The sequence below is a fragment of the Anneissia japonica genome, unplaced genomic scaffold (genome assembly GCF_011630105.1).
Source record: "Anneissia japonica isolate Jap-2015-1 unplaced genomic scaffold, ASM1163010v1 scaffold2617_len527014_cov191, whole genome shotgun sequence".
In the NCBI taxonomy this organism is placed as follows: Eukaryota; Metazoa; Echinodermata; class Crinoidea; order Comatulida; family Comatulidae; genus Anneissia; species Anneissia japonica.
The window spans coordinates 262,481-278,389 of NW_022714155.1; the positions used below are offsets into that span (position 1 = coordinate 262,481).

General features: G+C 32.7%; 1 protein-coding gene across 2 annotated transcripts in view; it reads right to left on the minus strand.

Moving 5' to 3' along the window:
* Positions 1 to 5,667: 5,667 nt before the first annotated feature.
* The window catches only part of LOC117108883 (nucleolar protein dao-5-like), a 41,930-nt gene continuing 31,688 nt past the window's right edge, over positions 5,668 to 15,909 (minus strand). For both annotated transcript variants that reach the window (XM_033251050.1, XM_033251051.1), the window contains 7 exons: positions 14,992 to 15,043; positions 14,524 to 14,622; positions 13,548 to 14,244; positions 10,669 to 11,796; positions 9,144 to 9,396; positions 7,639 to 7,745; positions 5,668 to 6,102 (listed from right to left, as the gene is read on the minus strand). In XM_033251050.1, coding sequence (XP_033106941.1) covers positions 5,896 to 6,102; positions 7,639 to 7,745; positions 9,144 to 9,396; positions 10,669 to 11,796; positions 13,548 to 14,244; positions 14,524 to 14,622; positions 14,992 to 15,043 — 2,543 coding nt within the window. In that variant the 3' untranslated portion in view covers positions 5,668 to 5,895. The remainder of the gene's footprint in view (positions 6,103 to 7,638; positions 7,746 to 9,143; positions 9,397 to 10,668; positions 11,797 to 13,547; positions 14,245 to 14,523; positions 14,623 to 14,991; positions 15,044 to 15,909) is intronic.

A 15,909-nucleotide genomic window follows, 5' to 3' on the forward strand; every position in this document is an offset into this window, starting at 1 on the left:
TTAAACTGAGACAACTAGCCCTATATACAATATATGTTTGTATATATGTACAGGTACGTTGTGACGTCTCAGATTTAAACACAAACACTATAAACTAATCATTCTGCCTTGAACAGAAACGATTGGACAAAAAATTGGATAGCGTAATATTGCAGGACGGAACACGTCAAGAAGAATGCGTCTAAGATTTAAATAAGGTAATACTGTATACTGTAAATTATTTTAAAGCTCTCGATGTTTTGTAAGCCTCTTTATGAGACTTTTTGGGTGGGTGGGTTATTTGCGTGGGATTTTTCTATTTTATGTAGTCCCTACTCTGATTTTCTTGGCATACAAATGTGTTGGTCGTACTTTTTTGTGTCAATATCCTAGGTATGAGTATGGTGAAACACGTGGCGAGGCAGTTGTTAACAAATCTAACTTTCACGGAAAATCCATAAATTTAAAAGACATTCATGTGATCACATGAACATGACTGTTTCTGCCAAGCTTCTTTGATTGGTTATTAAGTACCTCCCCGGACTGGAGGATATCCACAAGGACGTTATATTAGGGACCACGCGATGATGAGTCAAAAAACTATGAACTTAGCCAAGGTAAACGAATAAAGGGTATCGGCATAGTACCATTCCTGTACAGTTATGTATTACCGGGTTGATACGGATACTATATATATCAATAAAATGATATGATCAAGGCCCATCACAAGTACTTATACGATTAAATCGTAAGAGCCTTCACCACAGGCCTAGGAGGCTGGAGGTCTCTTTCAAGGAAGTGTATGGGAGTTGAAGTTTTAAGAGGGGAGGGGGTGGGCAGCAGTTAGTTTTATTATATTAAGATCCTCTACTTATTTTAATGGTTCTGTGTCACATATGGACCCTGCGATTGGAAGAATCACCCAAAAACGACTAGGTAAAAAATAACTTAATTTTGGTAAAATCGTAGGGGTATATCAGAGAATCACGGAATCACTGTTCCCTGGGTAGAGCCTATATAGCTCACAATTTTTGTCGAAATTGGAAATTCCCATTTTCCGGTTGTTTTTGTTTTCTTTGGCACCTCCTACGGATCACACAAATACTATCCATGTTTACAAATGTAACCTACTTTTAAGTTTAAATATGCCATAATGTATTCATTAAGCATAGACCTATACAGGCTATAGTCATAATTCTAGCATAATTCACAACCGTTAAATGCTATGAAAAATTATGTTAAACAAGGTTAATACAAACATAATCGATATTTTCATGAGCATTGGGTGTCATAATGTAACAATCACCCGAAGAATAACTAGGTGAAAATAGCCAGATAGGCAAAAACACAACGGTTTCTTTCGAAATTGGACGATGTTTTACCCTACCATTTGTCAGTGACGTTGTGTTCTGTAGCGGCATACAGATCACATAATCAGTATTTTCATGATCCTGGGGTAACTTGATAGAAGAATCAGCAGAAAAAAAAATAGACCTATAGGCCTATATGTCAAAAAACAAAAAAAGTGATTGCTTTTTAAATAAAATATTAAATGCATACAATTTGTTATTATACAAATATACATAAAATGACGAAAATATACTTATGTATACCAAAAATATATATTTATTTTAGAATATTAATTATTACTCATTATATTGTTTTGTTATTATATCGTTTCTAGGATTTCATTATAAAAATTCTACTTTCATTATTCCCCTATCATAATACAAGGCTATCAGTGAGGTACTCTTTCTTTCTATCAATTGCCTATAATTACAGTTGACGTCAATTAACGGAATTGCGCTCCAATCAGGGATTAAATATAGTTTCTATTACGTCATTGGGTGAGATAAACAATCTGTGTTGTCCTTTTTTTACGATGCATATCATTATTATTAATATGGTTAAATAAGTGAAGGTCCACTGTGCGACATCGACTAGACGTGTCTCTGAAATGCGTGGGTTATCATTAAAGGGAATTCTCAAATAATATACCTAGGACTTTATTAATATGCTAAGGCCTACAGTTAAACGAGGCCAGAAATTGTCGGGTAAGTTTCCAAAAGTATTTATTATTCCTGTCTCGAACTGCATATTATTACTGTATTATCATCGTCGCCGCCGTCATCGTCATTCGCCGTCGCCCGCCGCCATCACTATTGTCGTCCTATCGTATCCGCTGATCGATAAATAATATAGCTTCGGCAACAAAGCCTAGAATAATATTATGTAAGGACTTATTACTGCTTAAAATTGGAAATTTGAAGATGGTGAAGGGACAGGCCTGCCACACCCATGCACCATCCTGAACACGCATCTCAGTAACGGTAACCTTTCACTTATGCTCCCATATCCACTACCTCCGTGGCACCAGTCTGATCTGGACTGGGGGAAAGAAGGGAAAGGAAACGCCTGCCAGGGTGTGTAGGTATTCTTCAGGATGCCCAAAATTACCCTGAATTGCTTTGCTTCCTTGTGACGTCAACTGATAAAAGAGAAGCAGTTTGAATTTCTGCCCTTAATTCCACTTCACTCTCTATTTTCCTCTGCCGCCTGTGAGTTTGTATCTCCTCTCAGTTTTGAGTAAATATTACCACCATAATCGACAACAGTCTTAGATATGAAATTGTGTTGCTAGCGTACTTTCTCTTCCCTTTTTTGAAAGAATACCATCGAAATAAGTTAGTCTCTGACTTTGTTACATTTAGGACCAAAATGTTATTACACTTAAGAACCTTAAATTTAGGCCAAAAAAAGAGAAACCTTTGGTAAAAAATACCGTCGAAACGATTAAGTCTCCGACTTTGTTACATTTAGGACCAAATGTTATTATACTTACATTGAGGGCAACAAGATACAGATATCTTTTTACTTATATAGATGTTAACACAAATATGAAATATATTAAGTATGATTGTTAATAAATGGTATGTACTACATAACAGGCCTTGTCTTTTTTTAGATCCGTTGTAAATGATACACAGTAAAAGCATGGATGGTAAAAAGCATTTATTGACTGCAAACATCAACGACGAACTATATCTGTTTCTTTGCTCTATGATTATATGATTACGCTTGACGTATGCATATGGCAATAAACAAATCTCTGAATTTTTAATAAACGAGAAAACTGAACAAATAATGAGGCCAGGGTATTAATAGCACAACTATCATAATTAACGGAAATCTAGTTTTGGCAACGAAAACAAAACACAACAGACGATTTACTTGAAAAACAAGTTGATCTTTATTTCACAAAATATACTCGCATACACTAACCAGTGCTAAAACGCTACTACATTGTTTTTCCCTTCTCAGTGATAACAACATCAGGAAGGAGTTTCAATTTATCAATAAACAAAATGAAGACAGAACACTTAAAAACGAACACTTAACTGCCATTAATATTTCATTGAAGACGAGAAGTGTTACGAAAAACGATTTGTAAAATTCAAGTACCATCTTAAAAGTTAAGCGTGTGGAGTAGCAATAAATAATTGAAATTTTGGAGGGTTTTTAAGGTAAATCTAACTTAAAGTCCAGTGAGTGGTGAGACAAACACTTAGAAGGAAACAACACATTTAACTCAATGACGTTTTACGGAAACCGTTTAAATGACATTTTCCCATTATTTTTAATGTCTCTGGAGACAATATAGGAAGCATAACTTCATACAAACAAAAACAAAATCCAACAACAATATGGCTGCAAGTCACATTATAAGACCCGACAGAGAGACAATATCTTTATATAATCTATACAATAAAATATACTACTCTTTTATATAAAACTATACGATCTTTATAAACTAAATACATCATAATAGACTAGTAAATTACAGTTTTGTATAAGATTTTTTCACCATAACTTCAAATAAAATTATATGATCAATAATAGTATTCCTTGTCAGAAACATGAACAAAAAAAATTAATGGAGGTACACAAAGGATGAACCAATAACAATATATGTTCTGTCTACAGAACATTCAAAATGGCAAAAGAAAAACTAAACATAAAAAAACAAACAAATGTAATAACAATAAAAGTGCATAAGAAAAACGAAATAAAAAAAAAACACACAATGCTATCAGAATAATAAAAGTTGAAATGGTGTAATAATCTGATAAATATCATAAATTATAAAAAAAAAATTAACAAAAATTTGTATATACTATAAGTTTTTTTGTTGTAAATACAAAGAATTAAAATAAAAATTCCTTCAGAATTAAAACACAGTAGCAAACTATGGCTTAAGGCCTGTTTATACTTGCAACGATAATGATAAAAAGATAAAAAGCAATTATTCGTATAGAAAGTAACAGAAATAAGAGAAGTTTTTACACTAGGATGCTTTGATAACGATTTATCGTTCATACAATAACAAAATTTTTTGACAAAACAACTGAAATGACGTCATAATCATGGAAAAACGATAAAATCGTTTTTACTACTAGGATCTTATCGTTTTTCAATGATTATGACATAATTTGAATTGATATTTTTTATTGTATATACGATAAGTCGTTATCAAAACCTCCTAGTGTAAAAACTTGTTATTTCTTTTGTTTTCTATATGAAAAATTGCTTTTAAGCTTTTTATCATTATCAAGTATAAACAGGCCTTTAAGGAGTGTATTTGTTATACTTAGGATGTGATAAGCCACGCCCATGTTATTTAAGAAAATATTAATAAGCAGCTTTGCTTAAACAATTATGAAAATATACATAGTAACAACTAATCAAAAATAAAGATTAATTATATGTTGATTTTGGAGTTATAATAGTATTAAATTTATATTGAAAACCACTTTGTTAAAAAATAGTGAATTATTTTCATCAATAAAAGCGAACACAATTTTCCTTCCCTTAAAGTTGAGTCTCTGTTGATAAGACTAAGAAATAAAGATAAATTTTTAAACTTTTTTCCAGCATGGTTGCACCAGTCAACCAGCTTCATATATCATTATAATATATACATATCTCATTACAAAAATTCTGCTCACATATATGTACAAAAATGGATAGACACACATAAATATAGTGAATTGTTACTTGCTGTATCTTATATTTACACGTGTTATATGGATTGAGTTATATAAAAGTGCAGACAATTAACTTTATGTTGATGTATTGAGATGATGTCAGGTATTGCACTTAAATACGTCACCCACTACATCAGATTAAGGAATAAGGAATTGAATTACTAAATATTAAGTCATGCTAAAATGATAATGTTTGTTACATTAGATAACACAAGTTAAATAAAACCACACAAAAAAGGTGGCACCAGCGGGGCGGCCGCATCGGGGAGAAAAAGCACAATTCGTCGGGGAGAAAAAAAAAATATGTGTATTTTCTACATATTAGTAGACTCTAAAATCAATTAAATAAGCCTTTGAAAACCCGAAATTATCAAAATTTTCAGAGGCTTGCCAACCGGACCACTTTTGAAACCTTTTAATCAAAGCTCGACCACGCCCACTTTGCTTTGAAATCTGACCCCTTGTTGGGGAATCCCCCCTCCCACATTGGGTTAATCCTGGCGCCACCCCTGTACAAACAGTCCATCATTTTTCAAAGAAATATTTTCAACCAGCATTTTCTTTTACACCAATATGATACAATAAGAACTGGTAAAATATTACAGCACTTATTCTATTTTGTAACTCATAAAACAATACTGTACATAAACCTTTGCAATAAATATACATCAAGCATTTTTAGGCTTTCTTGATATCCAATATTGGAATAAGTTAGCACTCATGTTTAAGCAAAATGCAATGAAACTTCAATGCAACATGAAAATAATCTCTTTTATTTATATTCCTTTCATCATACTTTACATAATAAAAGTCACCAAGACAAATTTTAAATGCCAACCAGTTTTTCAGCTACCAACATACGATTTTTGTCTTATTGGTGCTTGACGAATGGTTCGCCGAGGTAAATAGGATCATTCTTTGATGAGTACATGATAACGTGAGTTGTGTAAAAGTCAATTATTTCTGCGACTGAGTTGAAATCATGATGCGCAATGGAAAATTTCTCATCTTGCGTTGTCTGAATGAGGTAGTGATGCACTTTCCTTCCAAACAGTACAGAAAGCATTAAATCTCCAGCCTATAAGAATAAAGTATAAAATAAAACATATAAAATATGAAATATTATTAGTGGAATGTGTCAAAATATAGAAAAATTGATTACTGACAAATACAACATAATAACACATACATTAAAGATTTATTTCATATAGGTTATCAATTTATACTCAAAATTGGGACTCAAAGGTAGTTTTAAATAAATATTCAAAATCTTTAATCTATAATAGAATTCTTATTTTGAATATAAATATCAAGGATATAAATTTTTAATGTATAATATAAATTTGTCATGGAAAGAATTTGCACATTTATGAAACAATTTTGTGTGCCAAAAGAAAACTTCTGCATTTTTCTCCTCAATAATTGTACATAAAAAAACTGAATTAGTACCTAATCATTAAGAGATTAAAGAATGTAGACAATTCTTTTTGTCAAGATACGAATCCTTGATCAGATACACATCCTGTGTGTTCTTCCCCAAATGTCAGTCACTCTAAAAACTGGTTTAAACAGATGTAAGGAACTTACAACCAAGTTCATTAAAAAAAAAAAAAAAAAAAACCTTAAAGCTTGAGTATATGTTGAGAATGATACAGCCCAGTACCATGCCCTGGTTCAGGGGAAATGCCTCAGAAATCAAAGCCTATAGAAGCATCATTAGGTCACCAAAATCAAGGTACAAACAGATCATCGCCAACCCAAGGTCAGCAATATTTTGAACAATTGGGGTGGGTGCAGATAAAAATAACCTCATCCAAATCAAAGTATATACAATTATACTTTTGAATGTGGCATTATTAATGTTTGCTAAGAACTAAACATTCAACTAATATATCATGATTTTATATAATGATTAATCATATGTAGATCAGTAATTGTAATGCAAGGATTGAGTAATACCACTTTGTATTTGTTTTTATATCTTAGATATAAATACATAAATCTGATAATCAACACAAACCAAAAAAAACATTCAAAAGGATTATAGTATTGCAATCTAATTTTTAAGTAGGATAGATCCATCTAATGTCCACGTAAAACCAATGTAATTAGCCACTAATGCGCTATTATGAAGGACAAGATAAAATAGTTATCTTTCATCGGAGACCATATGTTTAGAACACACTACTTAGGTAAGAGACATACAGACTACTGATGAAGCATGTGATATTAATCTGGTTAACATATTCTGATGACATCATCCACCAAACCTCACGACTCTCAATCTTGTCAGCGTTCTTAACTAATCTGGGATGAACAATTTAGGATACGTGGCACCCAGGCCTAGTTCTAACAGGTACCGTATAAGGTGACAGATTAATTTGCATGATTAACAACTGAGGTCAAACCTATATTTAGCATCTGTGATTTACTTTAAAAAATATAACAAACATTTAAATTGTATTAATTTTTTTAAGATTTATTCAAAAATACTTTTTGGCAGTAAAAACTAAATTATGAGTATATTTTACATAACAGTTGTAAAAATAAATAAAAAATAACAACATATAATATTTAGATAACGAAAAGAGAAAAAATATATTGAGCAACATACCCTGTGTGAGCTGTCTCGGACCAGGAACTGGCACGGTTTAGCGAGTGATAACAGTAGATTCTCACATTCTTGCCGTGGCATCTTGCCAAAGTACCATGTTTTACCATCTACCAAAAAAAAATTAATTGTATTAATTTGCACATGAAATGTGGTTTACAATTTACATCACAACATTATTTAACCTTTAACAATGTGAACAAGGTTAATTGGTGAAACAGCTTAGGAATTGATAGTGAGATTTTAGAATGGCTTTTAATAATTGCTCATTTTATGATGATTTCTTGAAGATTCGGCAAACATTAAGCGGAAGTATTATTTGTTTCACATTTAACAGCAAGTACACGCGCCATTTGCTGGATTAAATGGAACGATGCCCTACAAAACTAAACCGCTTTATGAAGCTTAGGGAGTGGACATGCTTTTAGCCATGATTAAAATCTGGATGTTACAGGATTTGAACCCAGGACCATCAAGCTATAGCTTCATTCTATTTCTCAAATGGTTTTAGGTGATCTGTATATATTCACAGTTTAGTCATTAGAAAAATCCTGGTGTCAAAAGATTTGATCCCAGACCTGGAATTGGAAAGCTACAATGGCGTATCTAGGTAGCCCAGTATAAGAAATTGACAGGAAGATACAATAAGAAGTGGGAGGGCTGTTAAATGGGGAAGTCAGCAAGATATTAAGTGATTCTTAAACTTCCTGATTGTAAATTTTTGCTCAGCAAGAGTTCAGCAGAGAGGAGGGCACCAAATGGAGGGGGCAGAGATAGTCTACTTCATTTCACAGCTGTTACAGGGAGGATGACCGTGGATTCTATTTAAGAAAAGTCATATTCTCTAGAACAATCTTAAATCGAAATAAAATAATTATTCTGTTTTTGCATAAAAAATGTTCTTTTTGGCAACGGAAGTCTGATTGCAACGTCTTGCAGTCACGTTCCTGGCTCGCTTGAGACATTTTAGATGCCTACAGTGAATCAGGCTTTCCTGTTGAGTTTACAGCAAAGATAAAGTACATATAATTATCAGATATATTGTGTAAAGGTGTTTGCTGTTGCCTATATAAGGCAGCATAGTCTACATACATTGGCACCAATTTTACAAGAACTTGCCAAATAATCTGTTAAGAATGAGTAAGATATGCAGATGTTTAAAATATTGTGTCTTTAGGGGTTTTATGTTAATGTGCATTTATTTGGGAAGTAGACCCTGTTTACGGTAAGATAGATTTTACACAAATTATATGAGGGTTTGCTTGTATTTGAGAACAAAATATAGTATATTATTGTTAAGGGGGGATGTATTTGTATTTGGAGTGGGGTTTTCACATGTTAGGTGTGGGGGTGTATTTGTATTGAAATGAAAGTGTAATCGTAACACTTATGTATTGTTTTTTAGAAAGAAGGATTTTTTAAAGGGGAAATGTGAATGTGGGTGTAAGGAGGGTGTAGAGAGGTGTGTAGATTAGGTTTCTGTAACAAATTGAAAATTGTATACATACTGTGTGTTTCATTCTCATGTCCTTTTGGATAGCGTGGAGCAGGAACAGGGCGAGAGCTTTGACCATCACCACGCCCTCTTACACCACAATCTGAGCCTCCGCTGTATCTACACGATGACTCTTGTTTGATGAGTTGACTCAAGTTTGCCTTGGTTTGGTTCGGACTCAAACTCATTTCTGATGAGGAGCTTTCACCGGAAATATTTCGCACTCTTCGTTTTGGAATAGGAGATGGATTTGGGGAATCGGATCGCTAAAGATGTAATAAAAGAGTGTTTGTAATAAAAAGTAATATGTTTAAAACTAATATAAAAATAATAACAATAATAACTACTATTAATGGTTTTTTTTAACCATTAACTTGTGTTGACAAAAACTCAGTAAGAAGATATGATGCAAAAACTAAAAAGAAGGGGAAAAAAATCATTTTGGGGAATGTGTTGATTAGTGAGTGTCAGAGAATATAATTTTATTACGTTATGGCAGACAGAGATCATTAATTTTATCATTACTCATAACGTTGGCGAGATTCTTCTCTCATAATGTTTCCTATGACATTTATTGCAATGCGATAAACAACACTAATGTACAGATGTTTCATGTGCTCAGTAAACCAAAGCGATCACTCTAGCATTTAAAGTCATGCCTGTTGCGAGTGAATCGCGTCAAAAATGCGCAAATTTTATAGCAATTTCCGGCCATCGTAAACTGGCGCAAGACCCTAGTCTACTTCAAGTGTATGCGAACTGCGGGGAAGTGGCACTGATTGGTACAGTATGCCAAGCAGTTGATTGCCTAATCTGAACGTGGGATGTAACATGTATTTATACGAAGACAAAAATCATTCACAATTCAACCAAAACACCCACATTTATGTTGCGCTAAGATAAAATAAAACTTAAATTGATAAATAAATTGACCAGTTATCAGCTAATTTTCACTGTAAAAATTTGCAAATAAGATTTAAATTTGTTATATACAGATTTTTAAATAACTTCATTCAAATGAATTTTGTGTGCAGCAAATATTATTTTCCCCGACATTATCATAATTAGCGATTAGCTGCAAAAAAAAAAACAAACAAAAAAACATTATTACAAGAAATAAAATTATCAAATTAGGCACTAAAACATAACTTAATCATAAAATTTTATTTTAAAGAGGCAAAGTTTGGGTCCTTGATGTTCCTATAAACTCCTTAAGCTGACCTAAATGTTCTTTCTGCTATAATTATTGCATACGATTTTTCATAGCTTATATACCTGTAACTAATGTTTTGGAAACTTATGTTAATACAACCTCTGGGGTTTGATGTTTCATTGACTTTATTTTTATACCATGTAATATACTGACAGATAAAGATTTTAGAATTGAATTGATTTGAATTGAGTAGAGTTCTTTTTTAGATGCTGTGCAATTTAGATTGTAATAAAATCATTTGTTTGGAAGGCAAGTACTTTATCCACCAAGTCCTCACCTCAACAATATCTAAATAACAACAAATAAAAGTATGTATTTTGCTAACCTGTGATACATTCTGCAACACCTGGTCAATTGCCACATTCTCATAATACCGATCACGTGTTTGTTGCCGTGGTTTCATCATCACATTCATATATGTGTCACTTCCATTAATGGGCTGGAAAACTACCTCCGTATTTTGGATTTTCTCTCTCATCATGTGACATTTTTCCATTGTGATGTTGATAGTTGGGGTTACATTGTGACTGCGAGCCTTATGAAGTGTCGATGAAGGAGATGTGTTGGTGGAGGAGCCGCTTTTTTCATCCGTACTGCTCTCGTGTCCACTGTCTCGGTTCAAATAACTCCTTGGCAGTGGAATTGGTTTCCTGTGTCCCTTACTATCTACTTCTTGGCCTTTGTAATCTAGAGTGCAATTTTTAGGGCTTTTTTGTCCATCCTGCAATTTTGACATATCATGTTTCCTCAAATTCCCTGATGACACTCTACACAACTTCAATTTAACTGCATTTTCACACACGATATCTGGGGTCATTGACCTTAAACTGGGATCATAATCTTTGAGAATTGATTGGATATCGCTGAGCCTACTGCCAGCAGAGGATTCCGACGATATCGATAACTGTTTGACAAGTTTTGATTTATGCATAATTTTCTCAATTTCGTGACGATCAATCTTTTTGGCCGCACCACCCTCCTGCTCCTTGTCATCTGCAGTTGTTCTGTCATTTGGCACAGTGCCAGGTGCTCTCTCAAGCTCCTCGTATCCATCAACAGATGACTTTCGACATACACGGTTCTGCATAGATTTCATAGCCTGTGCGAGTTCTGTTAAACCTTTACCACTGGTGATCGGTGCCCCTAAGGACACAACTTCATACGTTATTTTTTTTGTGTCGTTTGAAGCTGATGTCGGAAGGGACTGGCAAGCTCGTTCACGTTCCGCTTTCTGTGCTGCTTGAACAGATTGTGGAATCTCCATGAAAGGCTCATCATCACTTGAAGAATAGTCGTCATGCGTTAGTTCTTCACCAGTTGAATCGTACCTCTCTTTTCTCGACTTGATAGCGTCTGCGAGTTCAGTTTCGTTAATGAGCATCTGGTGACCTCGTGTTGGTGTTGATAGAGCTCGACGACGTGGCAGTGACCCTCCTGGCGATACTTGTAAATTCTGGAAAAAAAAAGTCCTCTTTTTCAGGCAATATCCATAAGTACTGTATATCATATATGTCTATATTTAGAATTACATTACATATTATTATTATAATTCATATTATTTATCTTAAATTGTTTTTGTTACTTCAACTTGATATTATGTTCGATAATTTTAAATGTTCACCTTGTTATTCAAGATTATAATGTAATTACTTATTGACAGATATAAGTATTCATTTTCTATATCAATAATTCCATCCCATTCCGTTTGATTTAAAAATAGCTCAATACATCAATAATCTTTAAAGCATGTATACTTATAAATAGCAGAGTTTCCAAAAATAGTTTGCATTGCTCTACAAACTATGAATTTTAATAACTTAATCCATGCTTGTGTACCTCAGGTTTCACTTCATGATTATGTTTAACATGCAAGGGGTCTAATCTAAAGGAAATAGTGTGTATATCGCCTTAACAGCTTTATCTTCTCAGCTCATCCTACCTAGGCCGTACACCCACTATGAAATTATTTCCATGCGAACATGATACAAAAATACCCGTGGTGCTTTAATGAGCAGAAATTACTTTGAATTCTAGCACTTCATTTGAACTTTAATTTCAAGTTCGAACATTAATTAATTTATTCGTGGAAATGTATTTGTCGGTTACATGCAAACTATCAGGTTATTTATAGATTAAGAAATGAAAGATGGGTAAATCATCTTTATTCAGTTTCTTTGAATATATAAAAATGTTGTATATGTTCATTTGTTTTAATTTTTTTTTTTGATAATAAAAGTAACTTAGAATGAGTTAAAGTACCATTACACATTTTTGATAATACCGAAAGTGTTAAAATTATTGAAAGTAATTTGTGTTGTATATGTTCATTTGTTAAAAAAAAAAAAAAAAATTTAAATAAAATTAACTTATGGTGAGTTTAAGTACCATTACAAATTTTTGATTAAAATTATTGAAAGTAATTTGTGTTACACAACAGCATGGCACTTTGTAAGTTTATGATCATAGTTCATAATTTGGCATCCACCCATCAATTGTTTAATTCATATTTATAAAATACTATTATCAATAATTATATTAACAATACATAAGTTAATTTTCTTTGAAGTACATAATGGAGCCCCAAGTTGCAGGAGTTTCTTTGAAAATGACATGGTCTTCTCTACCACAGTGAGCAAGGTTTTCTGTACACCCATGAGCAAGCTTAAATCCCCCACACACTATTGCAAATTTATCAAAGATATTACCACACACTCCCAAATACATTAAAATATAAGCTAATTTAAACCAGACCTCTATGAAACAGCTTCTCCTTACTTGGACCCCTGCATATTTATCATCTAGGCCTCAAATTTTAAGTTTTAGTCCTAGAAAATTAGGTCAATAATACAAAAGTTGTCCTTCCTCCTTTCCTGGTACAAGAATTCGCAGTGACCCTTGTAATTTTAAGAACTTGGCTTCATTCCTATTAGATCAAGGGCAGTAATTGTATAGTTGAACTATACAAAATTGACCAATGAAGATACACCATCAAAAACAAGCCTTCAAAATACCATATTTGGTCATGGTCATAATCTGCAGAATAATATAGGCGCCACAGGGAAACCTCACAAACCCTAGATTGACAGCAGGAAGAGATGATTGTGAATCAGAGCTTTGAGGTAAAGATTATATAATTTAATGTATAATCCTATTACTATATACTATATTATTATTATATTGTACACTGCCATAAATCTCACTTACCTCACTAACAGTACCACCATCTTCATCATTGAGTTCCAATGTATTAGGCCTTGCTTTTGTTAAGTCTTTCCTCACCATTTCGGGACTTGGTGCTGGACTAGGTGACGAGGAACATGAACCTGTATCAGCCACAGCTTGCCTCCTGCCACGTGCTCTCCTCTCAACCGTTTGTCTCTTTCGTAAACGAGGTTGGGGGCTCAACTCGGGTGAGCTTGCGAGCAGAATTTTCTTTGAATTTCCAGGTGGACTTTCATTTCTTTCAACACTGCTCGGCTCTCTGTTTTCTTCATTTTTTTTCCGGCATGCTATCTCAATTGGTAATGATACTCCCTGTGTTACACCCCCTGTCACAGCTCCTGTTTTCTTCGGAGACGATTTGGAATTTTTGCTTGTGTCTTTATTGGAAGCTGCTGCATTTTTAGCTTGGTTCTTCTTCAAAAATTTCCCTCCGCCAAATTTTGAAGGCAGACTGGGAAGAATTCCCGCCAATATCGACTTCTTCGTTGGAGTACTTTTCAAAGGTAGTGGCGATGTCGGTGGAGAGGAAGATGAACTGAGTGCAATTTTAGCTGGTGGAGGAGATAGAGGTCCGTTGGTGCTGACAACATTTGGAAACTTGGATTGGCTTGGTTTGGTTACAGTTGGATTTGTATGTACTGGGAGGTTATTGTTGGTGGATTCTTTTTCACTACTTTTCCTTTGCCAAAAAAAAATATGATACATTAAAATTGCAATTGATATTAATTTATATCATTTATGAAACTGGTGAATATTTTTCATTATTTCTGTATCGAATAAAAGGTATTAATGACGTACACAATGTTTTCAAAAACTAAATGTTCAAAAAACTATATAATATTCTAATTTATGACATTAAAATTAAATAGAATTTACTAGGGTATAAAATGAATGTTTTAGCATAACGGTGATGAATATGAATCTAAGTTTGTGGAAAAGGAATTGTTTGTAAACTTACAGACTTGAAGTCGGCTGTTTAGGGGGAAAGACAATCGTACTGTAATTTACATTATGGGATGTCTGCTGTATTCGAATAACTGGATGGCCATCATCTCTCCTATTTAAAAAACATGATTCAAATTTTTAAATTCAAGTATTTAAAATGTGAATTCCCAGAGGGTGAGAAAGCCTCTCCCATATTCATACACCTATAATTTTGTGAAAATGAAGAAAAATATTTCTTTCTCCAACTTATTTGACCCTCACTTAAATTTAATATCAGGTGATGTGAGATACCTTTAAGAAATCGCCAGTATAAAATACAGTGTGTTTACAGATATAAGATCCAAATGGATCATTTTTAATACAGACCAGTTGGCAAACATACAACTAACCAATTATCAGAACTTACAGAGACGATAAAGAGAGACCATTAGCATCAATCCATCTTAAATCAATTAAAACTCAAGATAAAACATGTACCTACCCTTGCTTTGGTGGGCCAATTTCCACTTCAACATAATTTAATTTATAACTATCTGAAAAAGTGATGAAAAAAAACTTCAATATAGTTTCAAATGGTGCTGGATATCTTCATAGGACAGACAGGTTTTTTAAAGGACATACTGGGTGGACAGTTATCAATGACAACTCGCACTAACTCACTCTAAGTAGCTTGACGATAAGTTTAATTAATTAGAATTGCCTACGACCAATCATGTGACCCTAATTGCTGTACAGTTTCTTGTATGATGCTTTCAAGTGATAATTTAATCAAATTCAAATGACTATATTTAATAAATTTAATTAAATCCCATATGTGAGCTATAAATATATTTCATATCTATTTCTCCTCTAATCGGTAATGTGACCAAGTTCTAGATCCTTCAATTTCAATGCAAACTAGAAAATCTGATTTGTATTAATTTAGAAAATTTAGTCTATCTCTTCAGAAATATCTATAAACATAGATATAGTTAAAGGAAAACATTAATTATTTGTATTAATATATTAAAATTATATCTGATTTTGGCAATTAATAATATACATTCTCATTTTTGAAACTTGTTAAGGTTAAATGCATAAAGCATTTCTCATACATGAATTTCAAGTTTATAATGAAAGGAACAAAGTTATTAAAACATGTTTAAAATATAGTATTAATAACTAATAAAATTTATACATTAATAGACAATAATACTTAAAATAAAAATGACAAAATCAGTTAATTTACAATAATAATAATATCTATATTATAACAATAATAAAATTGACTGTACTTTCATACAATTATTGTTCTAATAATAACAGAAATATAACAATAACTATCAAAAATAAGACATAATAATAAATTATAACAATAATATATAACCATAAAAACAATTATACGAAATATAAAAAACAA